The sequence below is a fragment of the Pelodiscus sinensis genome, chromosome 10 (assembly GCF_049634645.1).
Source record: "Pelodiscus sinensis isolate JC-2024 chromosome 10, ASM4963464v1, whole genome shotgun sequence".
NCBI classification, from domain to species: domain Eukaryota; kingdom Metazoa; phylum Chordata; order Testudines; family Trionychidae; genus Pelodiscus; species Pelodiscus sinensis.
This window is the reverse complement of record NC_134720.1, coordinates 50,909,708-50,929,675: the sequence shown is the minus strand read 5'-3', so window position 1 is coordinate 50,929,675 and position 19,968 is coordinate 50,909,708. Positions and strand designations below refer to the sequence as shown.

At 42.2% G+C, this 19,968-nt stretch overlaps 1 protein-coding gene across 5 annotated transcripts in view; it reads left to right on the top strand.

Moving 5' to 3' along the window:
- The first annotated feature begins 8 nt into the window (after window positions 1-8).
- The window catches only part of LRCH3 (leucine rich repeats and calponin homology domain containing 3), a 116,386-nt gene continuing 96,426 nt past the window's right edge, over window positions 9-19,968 (top strand). For all 5 annotated transcript variants that reach the window (XM_075938178.1, XM_075938180.1, XM_075938179.1 and 2 more), the window contains exon 1: window positions 9-2,780. In XM_075938178.1, the coding sequence (XP_075794293.1) occupies window positions 2,543-2,780 (238 nt within the window). In that variant the 5' untranslated portion in view covers window positions 9-2,542. The remainder of the gene's footprint in view (window positions 2,781-19,968) is intronic.

The window sequence follows — 19,968 nt, the reverse complement described above, 5'->3', positions numbered from 1 at the left end:
ATCTGTGCTCTTGAGTCAGCACATCCTGAAATGTGACAAGCACTTCCTGCCGTTGTATTGTTTGAACTGTGAATTTTATTTGATGAATATGTTAATTAAAACTGACATTTCTGAGCCTATTGGAAAATACCATCAAACTGAAAAGAGCCTGTCACAGACTATGTCAATCAGCTGAAAATCTGTCAGTACAAATGCTACGTTCCATGCTGCTTTAGAATGGTTCACTGCTCAGAAGATAAACTTTAATTTAAACTAGCATTATAGGATCAACATTTTTGTCCCTGGCAGATTCCCCTTCAGTCTGAAATGAGGTCACTTTTCAGTGAGATGCCAGCAGGAATTTAGAGTTGCAGTAAAACTGCCACTTCTGATTGCAGCTGTAGACAAAACATAGGCTTTAGACATAATTGACAATTTCAACTATGATGAGTACCTGGCCAGGCCCTTGGATTATTTAAATTCCCTGCTTTTCTATTACCAGCTAAGGCCTGAATGATGAGCCTGTTCATGTCATCTAGGGGGAGACATGCGCTGATTTTTATTGCAAAGTAGAATATCTGATGTCCCTGAGCTACACAAGAGCTCACCTTGATATCTATCTCAAATTACAGTGCTGGAATGAGGTTTTTTTATTTTGACGTGTGATGAGGTACACATTAAGAGAAATTTTAAAGGGTTGCATGTATCCCTAGTTCACAAAGCAACACACCTTATTCATATTAAGAATTCTTATGAATAGAAGCAGTCTAAAAGGTTGTGTTGACACTGAGTAACCTAATCAATGCCTTTGCCTCACCTAAACTGCCTCTCTACATATTTTTTTTAAAACTTGTTGACTAAGTAGAATTAGTGATCAATAGAAGTTACTTGCATATACAGATAGATGACAGCTATGTGTTGAAACTTATCCTCAGATGGTTTTTAAAGGGCTAAAATGAGAGTGATCAGATCAATTTGAACATTTGATAGAACAAAGATTTAGGATCTTCATCAAGCTACACTAATGCCTATTGCTTTTTTATTCTAAAACCTAGGTAGACATCTTTGCCTGTAAATAAAGGGATATGTAATCACTTCTCCAGTAGAGTTGCTTTAAATTTGTAATTCCAAAAATAAGTGCCCATATAAGGATAGGGAGTTTGGTAATGTTTGAGAGTTAATGTGCCATAGGCAATGACTCTTGTAGCAAAATCCCATCTCCTGATCTGTGGCCTGAGCGTGCAGCCTAGTGCAAAATTAGATCTCTGGAGTTGCTTAAGTATAGAAGCCCTGCAGGTGAAGAGTGGCATAAAGACAATAGGAAACCGTTTCAGCTATTGTGAACCAGCAGAGCTCTGCTGATTCTAGTGTAGCTGTAGCTGTTTTTACTTGTTGGAAATCTAGCCCATGATTCAGAAATACTTTGTGGCCTAAATTTGTGAAACCTCATTGTTTAATCAAACTACTACACTTAGGACATGTCGATAGTATGGAATTACAGGTGCAGCTTTGATACTGTTACACTTTGCTGTAGAGGTGTGCTACATTGGCAGAAAAACCTTTTCCAGTGCTGTAGATAACCTTTGCTGCTGCACTAAAGTAGATTAAGCTAACTGGGAAGAAATAGATCAGTCCTGAATCAAAATGGGTAAGTATATTTCAATATTTTTATGAGAACTATACAGGCCCCATGCCTCCTGGATTAAAGTACAAGTACTATAGGGCTACGTCTAGACTGGCATGATTTTCTGTAAATGCTTTTAACAAAAGTTTTCCGTTAAAAGCATTTTCGGAACAGAGTCTAGATTGGCATGGATGCTTTTCCGCAAAATCTAGATGTGCTTTTCTGCAAAAAAGCCCCCATTGCCATTTTCACAATCAGGGCTTTTTTTGTGGAAAACAAAGTGGGACTGTCTACACTGGCCCTTTTGCGCAAAAGGACTTTTGCCCGAATGGGAGCAGCATAGTATTTCCGCAAGAAGCACTGATTTCTTACAGTAGGAAGTCAGTGCTCTTGCGGAAATTCAAGCAGCCCGTGTAGACAGCTGGTAAGTTTTTCCAGAAACGTGGCTGATTTTTCTGTAAAAACTGGCCAGTCTAGACACAGCCTAGGTGTATGTCCAGGACACCAAGGCGGGGAGCAGGGGGCCTGGAATGCATGTTAGCATCTCCAGTTACTGAGATAAAAGCTTTAAACCTTCTCTCCTATTTACACTTGCTTCAGCTGTGCCGGAGGTGAAGTGTCCTGTCTTGTTGAAGGGGTAACTGCAGGGTTTGTTTGCTTTCTGCAGCAGAAGTCTGGAGCCTCCAGGAGAAGAGTGTAGTGAACCAGTCCTGCACAAGTAGCTGCACCCTGGTTCCCGTTCCATTGGTGGGGGCACAGACGGGCTCTCTAGGGAGCCTGTGAGACGCTTCTGCAGCCGCGCTTGCGCGCTAGCCGGTCAGTCCCTGGGCAGCTGGCTCCGCCCCGCCGCCCGAGCATGCGCTCTCGTCCCCATTTGCCTGGACTCCGCGCCTGCGCAGTGGCGTCAGGAGCCGAAGCGGCTGTGGCGGCGGGGGGCAAATGGCGGCCGCGGTGCTGGGCTCTGTGGAGAGCGGCTCGGGGGGGATGCCGGGCGGGAGCCCGGCTGCGTGCGGGGCTGCGGCGGGTCCGTGCGGGCCGGGTTCGTGGAGCCGTTCCCTGGACCGGGCCCTGGAGGATGCGGCGGTGAGCGGGTCCCTCAGCCTGAGCGGCAGGAAGCTGCGGGACTATCCGCGGGGCAGCGCCGCCAACCACGACCTGAGCGACACCACGCAGGCCGGTGAGCGGGGCCGGGGGCTGAGGGGCCGCCACTGCCCGCGCGCCGCCCCGCCCCGCCGCGGCTGGCCGGGCGCGGGCTGGGGGCGGAGGGGCTGGCCTCGGGAGGAGGGGCGCGGTCGCGCGGCGCGCTCCGGAGTCACTCCGGAGCAGGGGAGCCGCTCCCCCGGCCTGACTGTCCGCTCGACGGGGCGAGCCGCCTTGCCAGCCCGATGCGCTGTCAGGCGGCTGCGGCTTGGCCTCGCTTCCCACGGCGATGGCTTCCTCCTCAGGCGGCCAGACGCGGGTCCTCGGCATCCCGCGGCGGTTTTATACGCTCACGCTGCTTGCAACGCAGCCTCCCCTGTCGCGCTGGCCCCCTGAAACTGGCAACACTGTCCCCGCGTGTGCAGTAAAGAGCCTGCTCCGTGCTGTGCTCTCTGTCGGTTTCCATAATCTTCCATGCTCGTTAGTCTGTAACAGGCAAAACTCTTAAAGAGTCTGGTAGCACGTTAAAGACTAACAAAACATGTAGATGGGATCATGAGCTTTAGCCTTCCAAGATTAGCTCAGACATTGTTTATACAACCAGACAGTAAAATACTCGGTCATCTGAAGAAGTGGGCTGTGCCTACAAAAGCTCATGATCCCAACTATTGGTTGTTTTTTAAGATAATCTTAGATGTTACTTGTAGCCAGAGGCAAAACCCTTTCAAACAGAAATGTCTTTTTACATGTTATCTTGGGATAAAATAATACAAATATTGGCTGGGAAGGGGCTATCAAGGGATACTTTTTAAGTGCTTATAAAGTTATTGCTTGGAATGTAGAATTTGTGTTTTATTTAAATATTGTACAGAGGGAATTTTCCCTTACATTCGTTTTACTAGGAAAAACTTAAAAAACAACAAATAGTCTGGTAGCACTTTATAGACTAACAAAACATGTAGATGGTATGAGCTTTCCTGGGCAAAATCCACTTCTTCAGATGACTGGAGTATTTTACTGTCTGGTTGTATAAACAATGTCTGAGCTAATCTTGGAAGGCTTCAGCCCTGCTATTAGCCTTCAACTTCAGTGTCTTTTCAGTATTCATTTTTGTTCATTGTTGATATTCAAACTAATCTCTTCCTCATTGCTCTTGAGCATTAGTGTGTCGTGCATTCATTCCAAGGACATGGGCTAAAAATAATCTGGACTGTGTTTTATTTTAAATAGCTTCTAGGTCTATCAAGTATGTTCACAAGTAGATAGCTGTGTTGATAGGGTGTTTACTTAAATCTTTTGAAGTAGAAGATGTCATTTCATGGTTTAACTTTATATTCTGTGTGTCATGTCATATGTGGAAAAATCATTAAAGATGATTACAGATAGTAATAATAAAATCATACTGCTCAGGGAAAATCTGGTTTATTTAATTCATTATCTCAATGATAAAATATTCCACATTATGATATTAATAAAACAGATAAACTTGAACAGAAAGGTATGAAATATCAGAATGAATGCTCAGTTGTCTAGCCTATCTGTGTAAATACAATTAATGAATAAGGTTAAAAACTTGTGAGGGAGTAGTCCTTTTTATTGTTTAAAATGCTGTTCATTTATTGTACTTTTAAAAACAATTATGGGTATTCTTGTTTCCACAAACTTATTGTGATTAATATTTGCATTGTAATTTGTTCAAGAACCATCAAGTGCTAATAAATAGCAATGCACACCATACATTTCATGCTCATTGTTATGATGATGCAATGAAACTTCCTAAATAGTGATAGGAAAGCTGTGTCTATCCTTGTTTCCCCTAGTGAAAAACTTTTAAAATCTAATTTGGGAAAATCTATACAGTTATCTCATTCTATTTTTGATGGAGCATCTTTGTAAGGATGAGGCTTGAGTATGGGTGAAAAAGCATACAGCTGTTCCTAACATCTGAATAGCGATTATTCACTCAGTATAGATTTATTTCAATGTCTCTGTTTTTTGTCTCACATCAACTTAACTTCTCTTGGAAGAAATGTTATATTCATTTTTTCTGTGTGGAAACTACTAATAACATATATAGTGTTCTTTGTGCTAGAAGCTTTACATACATAAAAAAGACGCTCTTGTACTTGAAGATTTATAGCTAGGACCTCCAATTCTAAAAAACCCAGTACATATGTACTCAATTTTATGCGCTGTTCATAGTTTCATGGAGGTCAATGAGACTAGTCTGTTCACATTGTATAAAGATAAGCGCATGGGTATGTTTACCCAAAAGTTTGTTTTACTGTACTGAACTAGGTAAACGCAGTAAACCTGCCTAGTGTGGATGCAGTTATATTGGTATAATTTGTCACGTAGAAGGGAAATATTCTCTACCAATATAAAACATTTATATTAGTACAGCCCCCCCAAGTGTTAATGCAGTCATAGTGATATAAATATATTTGTTTTAAAAAATGGACCCTGAACAGCCATAGTTATATATCATATAAAAACTGTTTAGTGGCCTTGACTCTAAGACTGTGTCTAGACTACATGCCTCTGTCGGCAGAGGCATGTAGATTAGACACATAGGCAAAGTCAAATGAAGCCACGATTTAAATGATCGCGGCTTCATTTAAATTTACATGGCTGCCGCGCTGAGCCGACAAACAGCTGATCAGCTGTTTGTCCGCTCAGCGCGCTAGTCTGGACGCTCCCCTGCCGACATCAAAGCCCTTTGTCGGCAGCCCCGTTATTCCTCGTGGGATGAGGTTTACCGGGGCTGCCGACAAAGGGCTTTGATGTCGGCAGGGGAGCATCCAGACTAGCGCGCTGAGCGGACAAACAGCTGATCAGCTGTTTGTCGGCTCAGCGCGGCAGCCATGTAAATTTTAAATGAAGCCGCGATCATTTAAATTGCGGCTTCATTTGACTTTGCCAACCAAACAAATCTACATGGCTCCGTCGATGGAGCCATGTAGTTTAGACGTACCCTACGATCTGATATAGCAAGTGAACCTAAAAAAGGAGTCAGGATATAGAGATTACAGCTGAAAAGTCAAATTTACTTGGATAATCAATGTAAATCTTGAAATTGGTATTTTTTATACTGCAAATGCGAAGGAGGTATACAAGAACTGTATTTTATTGCCACTATACTTTCCGAAAAGTAAAGTTCTTTGACACCTTGACTCTCTTTAAAGCCCTTTTGTTTCTTAATCTGTTTTAATCTGAACAGTAGATGCAGATCACATAAAACTATGAATTCATTATATTTCCCAATTCTATTCATGGGTTCAGTAAATGTCCTAGTGATTTCACGTTAGTAGTAAATGCATGATTCACACCAAGTCTTGAGCTAAAAAACCTTTGGAAACAAAAAGTAATATTTAATTTACTGTACATGCTTTTAGGCAGTTAGTTCCACGACCAGCTATACTCAGGCAGTTAGCATTTCGTTTCCTAACATCCAAGAGTAAGCCATAAATAAATAATGACTATCATGGCACAATACTATTTTGGTTCAATTTCTTCTCACTGTTTTGAGTATTAAAACAATTATTAAAGATATTTTTAGTCGGTTACCCTACTATATTGTTTGTTTAAGTTTTAATAACTTTTCCAAAAGAGATGTTGTGCTACCACAGAATAAACTCAGGTCCTTCTCACTGGTAGTGTGAGAAGTTTTGGGGGAGTAAACTGAAAGCAGATGTTCCTATTTACTTATAAAGAGTAACCATTGAAAATGTTTACACTCTGGGATTCTTACTATACTGTGTAAACCCAATAATGTGTTGCCTTTCAGTGATCTGCAAGTTTTTTCTTGCCTGATGTGTAATTGCAGGTCATGGCCAAACTACATGTGTAATGACAAGTAATAAGAAATGCTATTGAGTATATTAGGTTACTAATTTGTAAAGAATCTTAATTTTTGTGTGTGTTTTCAAAACATTATTTAGCAAGGTCACTCCCTCAAAGGGCTGAAAATGTAAAGCCCTAAGCATGTACATAAGTCTCAGCTGGACTAAAAGACAAAATAGATGGATGCAGTACAGGTGATTAAAGGATGAAGTGCAAAAATAGTAGCAGATAAAGTTGCAGTCAGTTTAGTGGTGGAAAGTGGATTTTAAGGAAAGATATGGAGAAGGAAGATGTCTGGCATATGGGAAGAAGAGGGAGATTGTTCTAAACCAAGCATTTTCTATATATTGTTTCAACATGACTGTGAAACAGTATTATACCAGCTCCTTAATTGCACAAGGCCCTGGGATGGCGCAGCCTCTGTCCATGGGGAGCTTGGGCCCCTGGAAGATAGGGGCTGCTGCCACCCCCAGCTGCTACCTCTGTATCAGAAGCAGCAATACGGGGTGGCAGGCAAGAGCAGGTCTGTGTGGGGAACTGATTTTGTAATGGTCTCCCTTCATGGACTGGCTCCTGCCTGCCATTCTGTTCTGCTGCCTCTGAAACAGAGACAGCAGCGTGGCTGACGGGGCTTTATGGGAGTGGGACTGGGAACACAATGGCTACTGGCCCTGCCCCCAGGGATAATTGAATAGTCATTTAACCACTAAAATTTGACGAAGTTACATGGCTATTCAGTTAATCACTTTCTAACATCCGTAGATATCATAGTCATGCGAGAGTCAGGAAAGTGAAATTGGTCATTTACAAAACCATAAAGCTGACACTACAGGCAATGTAAAGAAATTGAAAAAAGTGCTTTTTTCTAACTTCTTGGAGTTACAGCAGTGTTGGCTATTACTTGTAATTGTAGGTATACAACTTGCAAGTAGAAAAGTTATTTTCTAGTTAACAGTGCCTCTCTAATCAAATATAAATGAATCTAGCATTGTGCTGTCATCAGTTGGCTGGAGCCAATTCTTTAAATCAACAAATTGGCACAGTTACACTTAAAAACAAATGTACCGGTAACCTTCCCAGCCCATACCCTGAACAATCATAAGAACAAAACACCTGTCAGATCTAACTTGCCTCTGGAATAATGTATCTAGCTGTTTATGAATTCCTTCTAAATGGTAAGAGCTAGGACCACTAAATTTGGTATACAGCTTCTTCTTGCCATAACTTAAAGCAGGGAAAGGGTTTAGATGTGCCTGGAATGGGATTGCTTCTAATTAAAACCACACTGAAAAGAGGCAGAACTACCAGGCAAGTGAAAGGGGCTGGCTGGGGGCATATCCCTGCCCGAGTCTCTCCTGGTGCTTTTTAGGTAGCATGTGGGGGCTGAAGGGTACCCCCTGATTTCTATGAGAACATTGCTGGCTGTTCCTCATTGTCAGGGAGCGAGGGGAAAGGGCACAGTTTGCTGCATTCCTCACTCTGCTTGGGGAGCACAGTGGGCAGGCAAACTTGTACGTGCAGCAGCCAGGGGACATGCACCCCTCCCTCTGGCTGTGCCCTTTGGAGCTGCGGTGCCCACGAAGAAGCACTTCTTACCTGGCTCCAAGCTGCTGTGGTGAGAGAGCGCAGAGGTAGTTTTCTTTCCCTAGGAAAGCCTGCATATTGAACTCCATTCCTACCCCAGACGAATGATTTAAATAAAGTATGTATGTTTTATTTTTATTTTCCACAAAACAAAAATTAATTGAGTGGAGGACCCAAGCAACTCCAGGTAAACTTTCTAGTAGGGTTGTTAGCTGTCGGGTAATTGAATAGTCGTGCAACTGCAGGAAATCACATAAAAACCAGCTTCCCCCTCAGACTGGCTGCCTGCCTCTCCATGCTGCTGCCTCTGTATCAGAAGCAGCAGTGTGGGGTGGCAGTAGTCCCTGTCCGTGGATGGTCCGAGCTCCCCAAGGATAGCGGCTGCTACTGTGAAGCTGCCCCTGCCTGTGGTGAGCCAAGGCTTGCCATGGACAGAGACTGCTCTGGGAGATGAGGAGCAGTCACTGTCCACAGGGAGCTCAGACCCCCTGCAGACAGGGGCTGCTTCACAGTAGCCTCCTGTGGGTCTCCCTGTCCCCCAACTGACTCTGATAGAGGCGGGGCGAGGGGAGGGAGCAGAGCCAGTGCTGAGTGGAAACCAGCTTTTATGCGGGCTCCCCACCAGCTCCTGCTCCCCCCCACTTCCTGTCTCATACAGGGGCGGGAGTGGGGGGTAAGCGGAGAGAATGCGAGTAGTCAACAAAATTAACTGATAAGCCTAGGCTTATCGGTTAATCGTCTAGTGGACTGTTGGTTGACATCCCTACTTTCTAGTACTAAATAAACAGGTGGCATTTTCACCATGTTTTGAAAACTAAATATTTGTTTTGGACCAATGAGAGAACCACATTGAATCTAAAGGTCATTTTGTCACCAGATCTTGTTTGCTAGTCCCAGCTGGTGTGGCAGTACATGATGTGGTCTTTCAGGTATCTGTGATATAAATAAGGCTTTAAAGAGCAAAATCAGCACTATACCCAGAACTGAACTGTTGAAATGCTTGTCTCAAAAGTGCATTGGTCTTGTTTGTTTTTGTATTTTAATTTGGATTAGTGTTGTTTTGTATTCGGCAGTGTACAGGTAGGTGATAGAAAGGAAAATTCTGCTTCCAAGAGCTTACAGTCTAATTGAAGATCAAATTAAACATGGTAGTTGTCCCAGTTTACCTAGATTTTCAAGAAGGGCTAGAACATATTGCAGTAATCCAGTCTGGAGTTGACAAAGACATGGATGGTTTTGGTAAAGGTCACATCCATGAAAGAAGATGTGAGAATTGACATGACGAATACTGATGGAAAAAGGGAACTGCAGCCAGGTCAAGCCTTCTGCAGATCAATTGGCGATCTCAAAATACCCACAATTACAAACCTTATTGATGAAAAAGGGCAAATTATTATATGCTTAACAGCCTCATAATCTGTTATCTCCAGATCTTTTCCTTGAGTCAGACACCATCATAAACATTTTATATGATGAACATATGTATGTATATAAAATGTTGTCACTAATAGCATCACCGTCCATGCTACATAGGTATCCTTCCAAGTGGCCTTAATAATATATAAAAGAAAAGAGAACTCTGCTGTCACTTGCAAGATCCACAATTATCCACACCAAACACTAGGATAACTGTAAGAGGGAAGAATGGAAAGGTGAGAGTGGTTCCATCATTGGCCCTGGCTGGGTTGATTTAGTTGGGATTGGTCCTGCCTTGGGGAGGTGACCTCCTGAGGTGTCTTCCAGCTCTGTGATTCTATGATTCTAAGGTTTGAAGTAGAGTAAACAAAAAAGTATCATATTTACCATAAGGAAATCACTGGAGATAAGTATGTTCCAAGTATTTATCGGTATCTACTCCAGGAACAAAGATTGATAGAGTCACTCTGCCTCTGTCTTTGCAGTAACTTGGCTTGTAATGTGTATATCACAATTTCAGGGTAACTTTGACCCATATCTGAGATCCATTCCAGTAATGCCTTTCAGAGCTGGGGCATCTTACCTTTATCTCTCTCTAGAGAAGGACCTGTGTCCCATTCGATTCTGGTCTAAGGGATGGAACCTAAAACCTATGTTTTTTTACTGTGAGTTTCCCAGAAAGCCAGTGCACCGAGCAGCAACAGGTCGAACCTCTCTTGTCCGGCACTCTCGGGTCTGGCAACATCCATGGCCCGGCATGATTTTAGTTAGCCACATGGTCACTTATCATGGGTATGGAACCATGGGAAACTTGGCCATAAAGTTTGTTTACAGCCACCAATTCAGACTGTCAGTGTTCTGTGCTGTTGTTTAGCTCTAATTTACCCCTAAATGTCTTCTCAGAGCCCAGTAAGCTGTGGAAGTATTGGTAATGCCAATAGACAATATTGAGCTCCTGTGGTCTGGCAAGTTCTCTGGTTCGACACAGGCCATGTCCAAACGGTGCTTGATAAGAGAGGTTCAGTCTGTAGCATCTATACTTCGCTTTCTTCCCATTGGCTGTCACTAGTGTATGGTAACAGCTTCAATTGTGTCACAGCTTTTTCACAGCAAGGTTACATTGATTCTTAGGATAAAAGACCGAAGCTCCTATTCCTTTTCTGAATAAAAAAGAATACTCCAAGCCTTTGTATTTTAAGTTTGTTCTTCGTCCCTATCCGCTGGGACCACCTTAAACTAATATATGTAAAACCAGGGACTGCTATCTGGAGCTCTTTATAAGCTTCCCCAGATAATTTAGTAATCCCCCATTTCCTCCTGTTTCTTCATGCCTCTAGGAGCTATGCTAACCCCCAGTGGAATTGCATACAGTCCCTGGCCCACAAGGATGCATAAACGTTCACAAACTTAACACAGCATGGTCCCTGAAGAGATTGTATATGATTGCAATCTCTGTCCCAGTTGTGCTTTTGCATTTTGCTTCCAAACTATCCATAGCATTTGCCCAGAGTCAGGGCCGCCTTTTAACGATGTATACCAGTACAATAACAAGTCAAAGAAAATATTTTGGTAATATAAGAAACAGGACTAAAATGTTAGCAAAACACATTTCTGTACATTATAAAGTTAAAAGCACTGAGGTGGACTAATGTAATTGGCTTCATACTACAGCTTTTCTATAAGGTGTCTTCAGTATTTAGATTAATTGCTGATATTTTAATTGAGATTATCTATGAAATATAAAATGTCTTGAGAAACATGGCATGGCTCATAGTTAAGAAATGTTGGCAAAAATATTTATTCTTAAAGCCAGAAAACCAGTGTCATAATCTTCCTAAAATTAAGTAATTGTTTTAAGTAAAACTCCTTTGGGTTATTATATCATAAATATTCATTTCATAATACTCTTCAGTTCAGACCAGCTCAGGTTGGGAGGAAGAAGTGCTGGTTTTCTATTCAAATTGTTTTTGTAATGCTAGAATAATATGTGGTCAGCAGATCCATTCCCTGCCATTGAACAGGCTTAGCATTGATACTCCATAGTCTCTCCTGTCGTCTACTTTTGGCATACAATAGTTTTGTTTCCTGATGGCTGCAATACTTGTGTCTAATCCTGGCAGGGTAGATTGACTGACTTAAATCAAAGCTTTCTAAATCAATGATTCTGAATCGCCACGTGGAAAGCCTCAATTTAAATGAACAGTTTTATTATTTAAAATATTTTTACCCCACCTCTAAAATATGAGGCAGCTAACAAAATTTTTGAAAACACAATAAATATATATAAAAGAATAAAGTACAATAATCAGCTTTCTGTTTGTACTGCCTTTATTTTCTGAAGAAAGATATATTCTTGTTGGTGAATATGACTGTTAAAACATGCTGATTTCCTGCTAAATCAGAGGTCTTCAATCTGTGGGAATGTGGGGGTATGTTGAGTAACCTAATGGAAGGGTGACACAACTGGAACCTGGCCCAGTCCCCAGTGGGGGCGGAGAGGGAGTGCTGCCCAGTTTTGCTCTTAGCCCTGCACCCGGGGACCTGCTCCTTGCCAGCCCCATGTCTAGGGTTCTGGCTGTTGGCTAGGGAAGTGAATGGTTAACGGGTAAGCATCACCTTTATCAGGTGATGCTTACCAGGTATGGTTAACGGGCAAGGTGGGCAGAGGACTGCTCTAGCCACGTTGAACCTGATGCAGGGGGCTGCTTTGGCTCCGATGGAGCAGCCCCTGGCTGCGGTGGGCCCAGTGCACTGTGGGCAGGGTCACTCAAGCCTGGTCAGAGCAGCACCTGCTGGAGGCAGCAGCGGGGGACTGCTCCAGCCCAGCCACAGTGGGTGGGGGCCCACTACAGCCCAGTCTCATTTTAATTGGTTAACCCAGTTAACAGGTTCACCATTATGTTTAATAATTAAATAGGATTTTACATCCCTATTGTTGGCTGAGAGTCCAGCACCCGTTGTAACCTTGACTTCCTTACCCGTGTTTGTGTCCCCCTCGGAACCATGGCCCCACTCACAGCTCCATGAGGGGAGGCACAGATAGGGTAAGGAGGAGTGCAAGGTAAAATCTATTGGGGACTGCTGTACCAAACAGACCCTTTACAATAGATTTGGTGTATCTTTTTGTTACCTATGAGAGTATATTGTAAAAATATATATTTATTGAAGCTGTTTATATAGCTTATCATTTTCAGATTCTTATTGTTTTTAGTGTGTTGAAAATGGTGAATGATACTACAGGTTGAGCCTCTCTAGTCTGGCAACATCAGTGGTCTGGCATGATTTTTAGTTAGCTGGATGCCCATTTATCATGGGTGTGGCCACATTTCCCGCAGTCCCATAAAGTTTGTTTACAAGCCACCAGTCCTGGCTCTAGTGTTCTGTGCTGTTGTTTAGCTCTAATTGACCTCTAAATATCTTCTGAGAGCCCTTTAAGTGTTGGTAATGCTGTGAGACAATATTGACCTCCTGTGGTCTGGCAAATTCTCTAGATCAGCACTAGTCTGATTCTGAGGGTGCTGGTCTAGAGAGATTCCATCTGTAGATAGTTAACTTTTTGCTCATGATTTGTCAACCTGCATTAGGCTAGTAGCTGGACTTGAATTAAGCACACAAGTTCACATTTTTTATTAAACAAAAGAAGTCTTTAATACACTACATGAGCTACTGTGCCCCCACCTCAATTCTTCCTTTATATAGGAAAGCAGCCTTTACCTCATAGTTTTTGATAGAGGCTCAAAGATTCAGCATATTTACTTTATCTGTTTTAAGATCTTATAGCTTTAGACCTTCACATATTTCTATTAAATTCAGGTTTCATTTTAAATTGGCTTACTTTTTAAAAGAAAACCATACTCAGAGAGTAGTTATTAATAGTTCACAATCCTACTGGAAAGATATAACTAGTGGGGTTCCGCAGGGGTCTGTTTTGGGACCGGCTCTCTTCAATATCTTCATCAACGATTTAGATATTGGCATAGAAATACGCTTATTAAATTTGCAGATGATACCAAGCTGGGAGGGGTTGCGACTGCTCTGGAGGATAGGGTCATAATTCAAAATGATCTGGACAAATTGGAGAAATGGTCTGAGGTCAACAGGATGAAGCGTAATAAAGACAAATGCAAAGTGCTCCACTTAGGAAGGAACAATCAGTTTCACACACACAGAATGGGAAGTGACTGTCTAGGAAGGAGTATGGCAGAAAGGAATCTAGGGGTTATAGTGGACGACAAGCTGAATATGAGTCAGCAGTGTGATGCTGTTGCAAAAGAAGCAAACATGATTCTGGGCTGCATTAACAAGTATGTTGTGAGCAAGGCACGAGAAGTCATTCTTCCGCTCTACTCTGCCCTGGTTAGGCCTCAATTGGAGTACTGTGTCCCGTTCTGGGCACCGCATTTCAAGAAAGATGTGGAGAAATTGGAGAGGGTCCAGAAAAAGAGCAACAAGTATGATGAAAGGTCTAGAGAACATGACCTATGAAGGAAGGCTGAAAGAATTGGGTTTGTTTAGTTTAGAAAAGAGAGGACTGAGGGGGGAGATGAGAGCCATTTTCAGGTATCTAAAAGGGTGCCATAAGGAGGAGGGAGAAAACTTGTTTATCTTGGCCTCTGAGGCTAGAACAAGAAGCAATGGGCTTAAACTGCAGCAAGGGAGGTTTAGGTTGGACACTGGGAAAAAGTTCTAACTGTCAGGGCAGTCAAACACTGGAATAAATTGCCCAGGGAGGTTGTGGAATCTCCATCTCTGGAGATATTTAAGAGTAGGTTAGATAAATGTCTATCAGGGGTGGTCTAGACAGTATTTGGTCCCGCCATGGGGGCAGGGGACTGGACTCGATGACCTTTCGAGGTCCCTTCCAATCCTAGTATTCTATGATTCTTATAATTGCAATAACAGAAAAACACTTTTTTTCCCCTACTAACAAACATTGATTTTTGTCCATCCTGAATCAGGTTTTTATGTTCAATAAAGGGGCAGTAGTGAACTTTGGTGTGCAACTCAGACTAGATCGGGGTGGGCAATAAGCATGCGAGCCAGATGTGGTTCTCTAGGGTTAGCACTTGGTGGGCAGCCAGATGCTTTGTTTACATGGCCAGGCCACTGCTTCCTGCAGTTCCCATTGCCAGGAATGGCCAGTGGGAGCTGTGAGCAGCTGTACCTGTGAATGCTCAGGCAAACAAGTCAGGCAGTCCACCAGGTGCTGATTCTTGCCAAACACATTCGACCCGCAAGCTGTTGCCCCCTCTGGACTAGATAATTTGGTGGTCCCGTCTAGCCTTAAACTGTCTGACTTTTAAAAATCCAAATACTTGGCTGTGTCTTTTAAAATGAAATAGTTTGCAATATTAACAGTTTGAATTGTCTTCATTATACTCCATAATTAACGTTTGAAAGTAGATCAAACCATTGAGACCAAATACACCCACCCATGCCTGGCAAAATCCGAAGAAAACTTCTTTGTGCAGAGGTTCTAAACATGGTTGGGGGAGAGGAGAGTGCTGCTTCTCTCAAATATAGCAGTTTAGCAATGAACGGCTTCATAGGCTTAGGCCAAGAATCTAGCTACTTGAATATGGTCACAGAGGGATCTGATCTTCAGTTGTTATCAAAAGGAAAAGCTCATGCAAAGTGCTTGCTCCCCAGTCATTGCTTTCTGTAATGCTGCCAGTTTATGATGCTCTGGATAATGTCTGAACTCCAGACATGACTGCTTGAACCCTTGGTCTTGGCTAACAGATTTAACCCTGGGTATTGTTTCAGTAGCTTAGTTCTCTTTTTCTCCTTTTTTACACTAAGTGATACATGAAGAGAAAGTGAAAAGTTAGGTCTGAATGTACACATTCATTTATTTACTGATCATATTACTGTTTACCAGAGAGTTCAGCTTTGCATGACTAGGCTAAACTCTTTGAGGCAGAGACAATCTTTTATGTGTACTTGTACAGCAGGTAACACAGCAAGTTTCTGGTCATTCCTAGGCACTACTTCAATACAGTAATTCAGTGGTTCTCAAATTTTTTGGGCTTCGGAGCCTTTTACATGATTGTATGTGTTGTACCTATCAGTGTTTCCAGTTTGTCAGCCTTGTGGAGCCACTGGAGATGTTCACGGAGCACAGTTTGAGAAACACCGCAATAATTAATAATAGTCAAATATATTGTTAAACTGACCTAAACATCTGCTCAAAATTTCCAAGTTACATTTGATTCCATGATGTTTTGGTGTAGCACAGCTGACTTTTCATGATCTCAAGTACTTCCTGTTTACATGCATACTCCAGATACATTATTGTAAATAATGGGACACTCACATTGGGGGTAGAGATACTGGTACCCTCCCAATAACCCCCCTCACCCCGTCCAGATTTTTCACACTTGCAATCTGGTCACCCTATATCAGTGATTCTCAAACTTAGGGTCGTGACTCAATATTGGGTCACAGAACGTGGAGCACTGGGTCATATGCTGGAGAACCTGGCAGCTGCGGGAGAAAGGACTCTTAAAAAGATCTAATTATTGGGCTTTTAATGATTTTTCCCAACTGGGTCACAAGAAAAAACGTTTGAAAACCACTGCCCTAGATGTTCCCCTCATTCTATATCCAACCCCCTTTAATTGCGCTTCTGCTTGAAGGCAGCAAATTTGTGTGTGTTAAGTACTGAATATTTACATTATTTTGTAACCATTTCCTGTTGCTCTTTTGTAAGTTTCCTAATAGGCATATTGTTTTACAATTAATGTACTGTAGGTTTCAGGCCAGTGAGACTTCTCCATTTAAAGTTTTTCTTTGAAGTGAGCTGCATTCAGTGGCATTCTACTGATGACAGATTTGGCTCCCATGTGCTCCCATTTAGCAAAATAAATTGTTTTAAGCAAGTAATTTTAAACTGGTGGTTTAGGTTTAGCTCTGGACTCAACCTGACAATTGATTTCTTCAATAAAAGAAAGCAGCCGTAAAGAATTAGATGTGTGGAGCAAACTTTTCTAGTTATGTTGAATGTGCTTCATGTGTTGTGATAGCTAATGGTATAGCTAACTTCAGGGGTTCTTCGCTCTTTAATAATTAATCATGCTGGAATGTCATGCTTTATGATAGAAGCCAGACCTCCTTATTATAGCCATAAATGAGTCTTAAGGGTTTACAATATGGTTATGTGGGCTAAAAACTGAGTTAAAACATTGCTTTAGCTCTCCAAATTGTATGTATTTCGCCATTTAGTGATATTATACACTGTTCTTTTTTATAAAATAGCTTTGCATAGTGTAGATTAATTTTTTAAATATATCTTTGTGAAGTGGGGAGAGAGTTCCCTGCTTCCACTCTGAAACCTTACAGATTATTCCTTTTTTTTCCCCTTCGTGCCATCATCTTCCCCTCAGTTAGTCCCATATTGCAAACATCCTCCTTCTACCGTCACAGGCTAGGGCTCTTTTTATGACGGGGTAGGGAACCTCAGGTCCAGAGGCTGGATGACGACACTGGCTTGTCGGGATGTGGTCCCCAAGGGTCAGGGCTTTCTCCTGCCTGGCATTTGGGAGCCAATGCTGGCACTCCAGCCCTCCGCCATGGGCCCCTGACCCAAAAAAGTTCCTCTGCCCCTGCTATGAGGGCAGTGATTTATAATGCTTCACCAGTCAACAGTGTTACTGTTGTTTAATTTACGCTGTTTTCTCATCACTCCATGTTGGATAAAAGCATTATCCAGATAATGCTCTTAAAACTTTATATATGAACATACACATTAGAGGACTTACCTGACATTGCTTGGGTCTTTTAGGGATTTTAGGGCAGGGAACTGGTGGTGTGGGAGGTGCAGGACTCAGGGCCTGGGGTTGGGTGTGTGGAGGACTCAGGGCAGAGAGTAGGGGTGCAGGACTCAGGGTGAGGGGTTGTTGGTTGGCAGGGCCCACTGTCCAGTGCTGCAGATGAGGACTAGGCGGAAGGAGTTTGGGGCAGGGATGGCTGCTTACCTGGGCTAGTGACCAGAAAGATAGAGAGCTCTTGCCCCAGTTGATCACTCTCTTCCTGATATGGTCACTCCCTGGTGGTCACTTTGCAATACAGTTGTCCTCTTATTAGCCTCTTCCCTTTTCATGATACGGAAAACAATCCCATTCCAGGCACATCCCATTTTCTTGGCACAAGCAAATTTTGACCTTGCTTTAAGGTAGAATAAGCAGAAACTGCGTACCAAATTTGATGGTCTTAGCTCTTAGGAGTTCTTGAACAAATGGACTCTCAGACTGACAGATGGACAGGTCTGACAGATGGCCGCTGGGGCTCTTGTACATTTCAAAGAAGGAATGCAGAAGTGCCTATGGAATAGTTGATGGAAATTCCATCGATTTCGACTAGTACAATAACCCATATTTCCCATTGTTCCCTCCTGTCTTTTCCCCACTCCTCTTTCCACAGTCCTGTTCTCCTTGCTTATCCAATCCCAGTCTCCTGGCTTCTCATACCAGTCCCAAGTTTCAGAGTGGTGGCTGCATTAGTTTATTTCAGCAAAAACAACAAGAAGTCCTGTGGCATCTTAAAGACGAACAGATTTATTTGGGCATAATTGTTCATGTGCTGGAACCCACTTCATCAGATCTTATGCCCAAACAAATTTGTTTGTCTTTTAGTTGCTACAGGGCTCCTTATTGTTTATACTGGTCCCAGTTTCCTTTCCCATCAATCCTAGTCTGCCTGACATAGTCCCAGTCTGCCCTCCTCCCAGTATTCTCCTCCTGCCCCAGCTTCCCATCCAGAACACTTCTCTCATAGTTGTCTGTCTGATTGTTTTGTGCCCTCCAACCCCTGGCCTCCATTTGTCTGTCTACCCCCCAATTTTGTCAAGTCTGTAACCCATATTTATGTATGGGGGAGGTCACCAAAATCACTTCCTGCTGAGTATTTTGGAAAACATGTGGCTTCCCAAATCATAAATGCAAAATATATTTCCAGTAAATTTAAGCGCGAGGGTTGCCAGATCAGTGCTCCAGAGGGCTGTAAGAAAGTATACAGTGTTTTAGTGTCATGTGAATTAATGGCAGATGTTTCATGTTATTTCTTTGATTTTTGGTGTCTGAATATGAAATGTCCTAATCAAAGACATGCTAATTTACTGCTAGTTCCATAAAGATTCATGGCTTATTTGCGCTAATATTATATTAGCGTGAAATCGGTCCTTCATGAAAATTAGAGGTTAATGACAGTTGACGCTTTTGATGTTTTTATAGTATTTAAAAAAATATTTTTTCTGTCAGTTCCTCTCTTACCTCCTCACACAATTCCAGAAATCCTGGACTTTGTCTTGTTTATTTCAGTATGTGTGTGGAGGGAAGGGTAGGGGCAGAAATTAATCAATAAAATCTTTTTATCATGCTGTCATAATATGTAAATGATTTTCCAATGTAGCAAACCCCCTTTGGCTGAGGAAAACAGACTTTTTATATATTCAGAAGTAATGCTGTATCGTTGAGAGATGCTTCAGTAAATCCTCATTTGTGAGAGTTGTTCACTTGACTGTAAAGTGGGAATCTGCAACGGTAATACGCTCAAATTATAGGAGCCTGGTGGGGACTTCTATTTTCTAGGAGTAAGAACTTAAAGCCAGTAGAAATCGTGTAAAATAACACTGGCTTGTACATCAGAAATGGATCTTCATATTTGTTGCAAGAAAATTTCCAGGGTTTTATTTGTATAAAAGATTTGCTTTTCATTTGCAGTATGGTTGTCATGCCTGATCATGATGTCATGGCATCTCATATATTCTCTTGTGGCTGTCAGGAACGTGTGGGCTTCCCTTGAAGACTACCATGCTTGGCCTGTTTTCAGGTAGTTTATGGCATCAGTCTCCCTCCAAGCGCTTGCAATATTTATTGATAGTTATTCTTCACTGAGGCCTGATCTTGGCTGTGTCTTCAAAGTTATCAATATTTATGCCCCACAAAGTTGGGAGTCTGCTTTTTGATGTCTTTAAAAGATTTATTTTGACTACCCTTTCCAAGTATCAGTTCACCATAGTGAACATTTTTCGGGTGCCTGTTTGATAACATGGTCTGTGCATTTAAACTGAGCTTTGATAACCGGCTTTATGTGTTGCTCTTTCGAAGTTACAGCAGTCAGCATATTAAAAAGTCAGGCTTTTGTTGCCAATTAATGTGTGAGTTATTAAGCACAATAATTTGAGCACCAGTTAGTTGCTTTCTGTTGTAATTGTTGCAAGCTCAACAATGGGATAAATATTTCTGCAGATGAATGGCCCAAAGCTGAATGTGTTGATCTGCCCCACAGTCTCCACTTTTTCCTTTTACTCTGCTGTCTGGCCAAGGGACAAATGAATTTGTGCTAAGCATATTGAAAAATTATTCTTGACCTTACTTATTGCT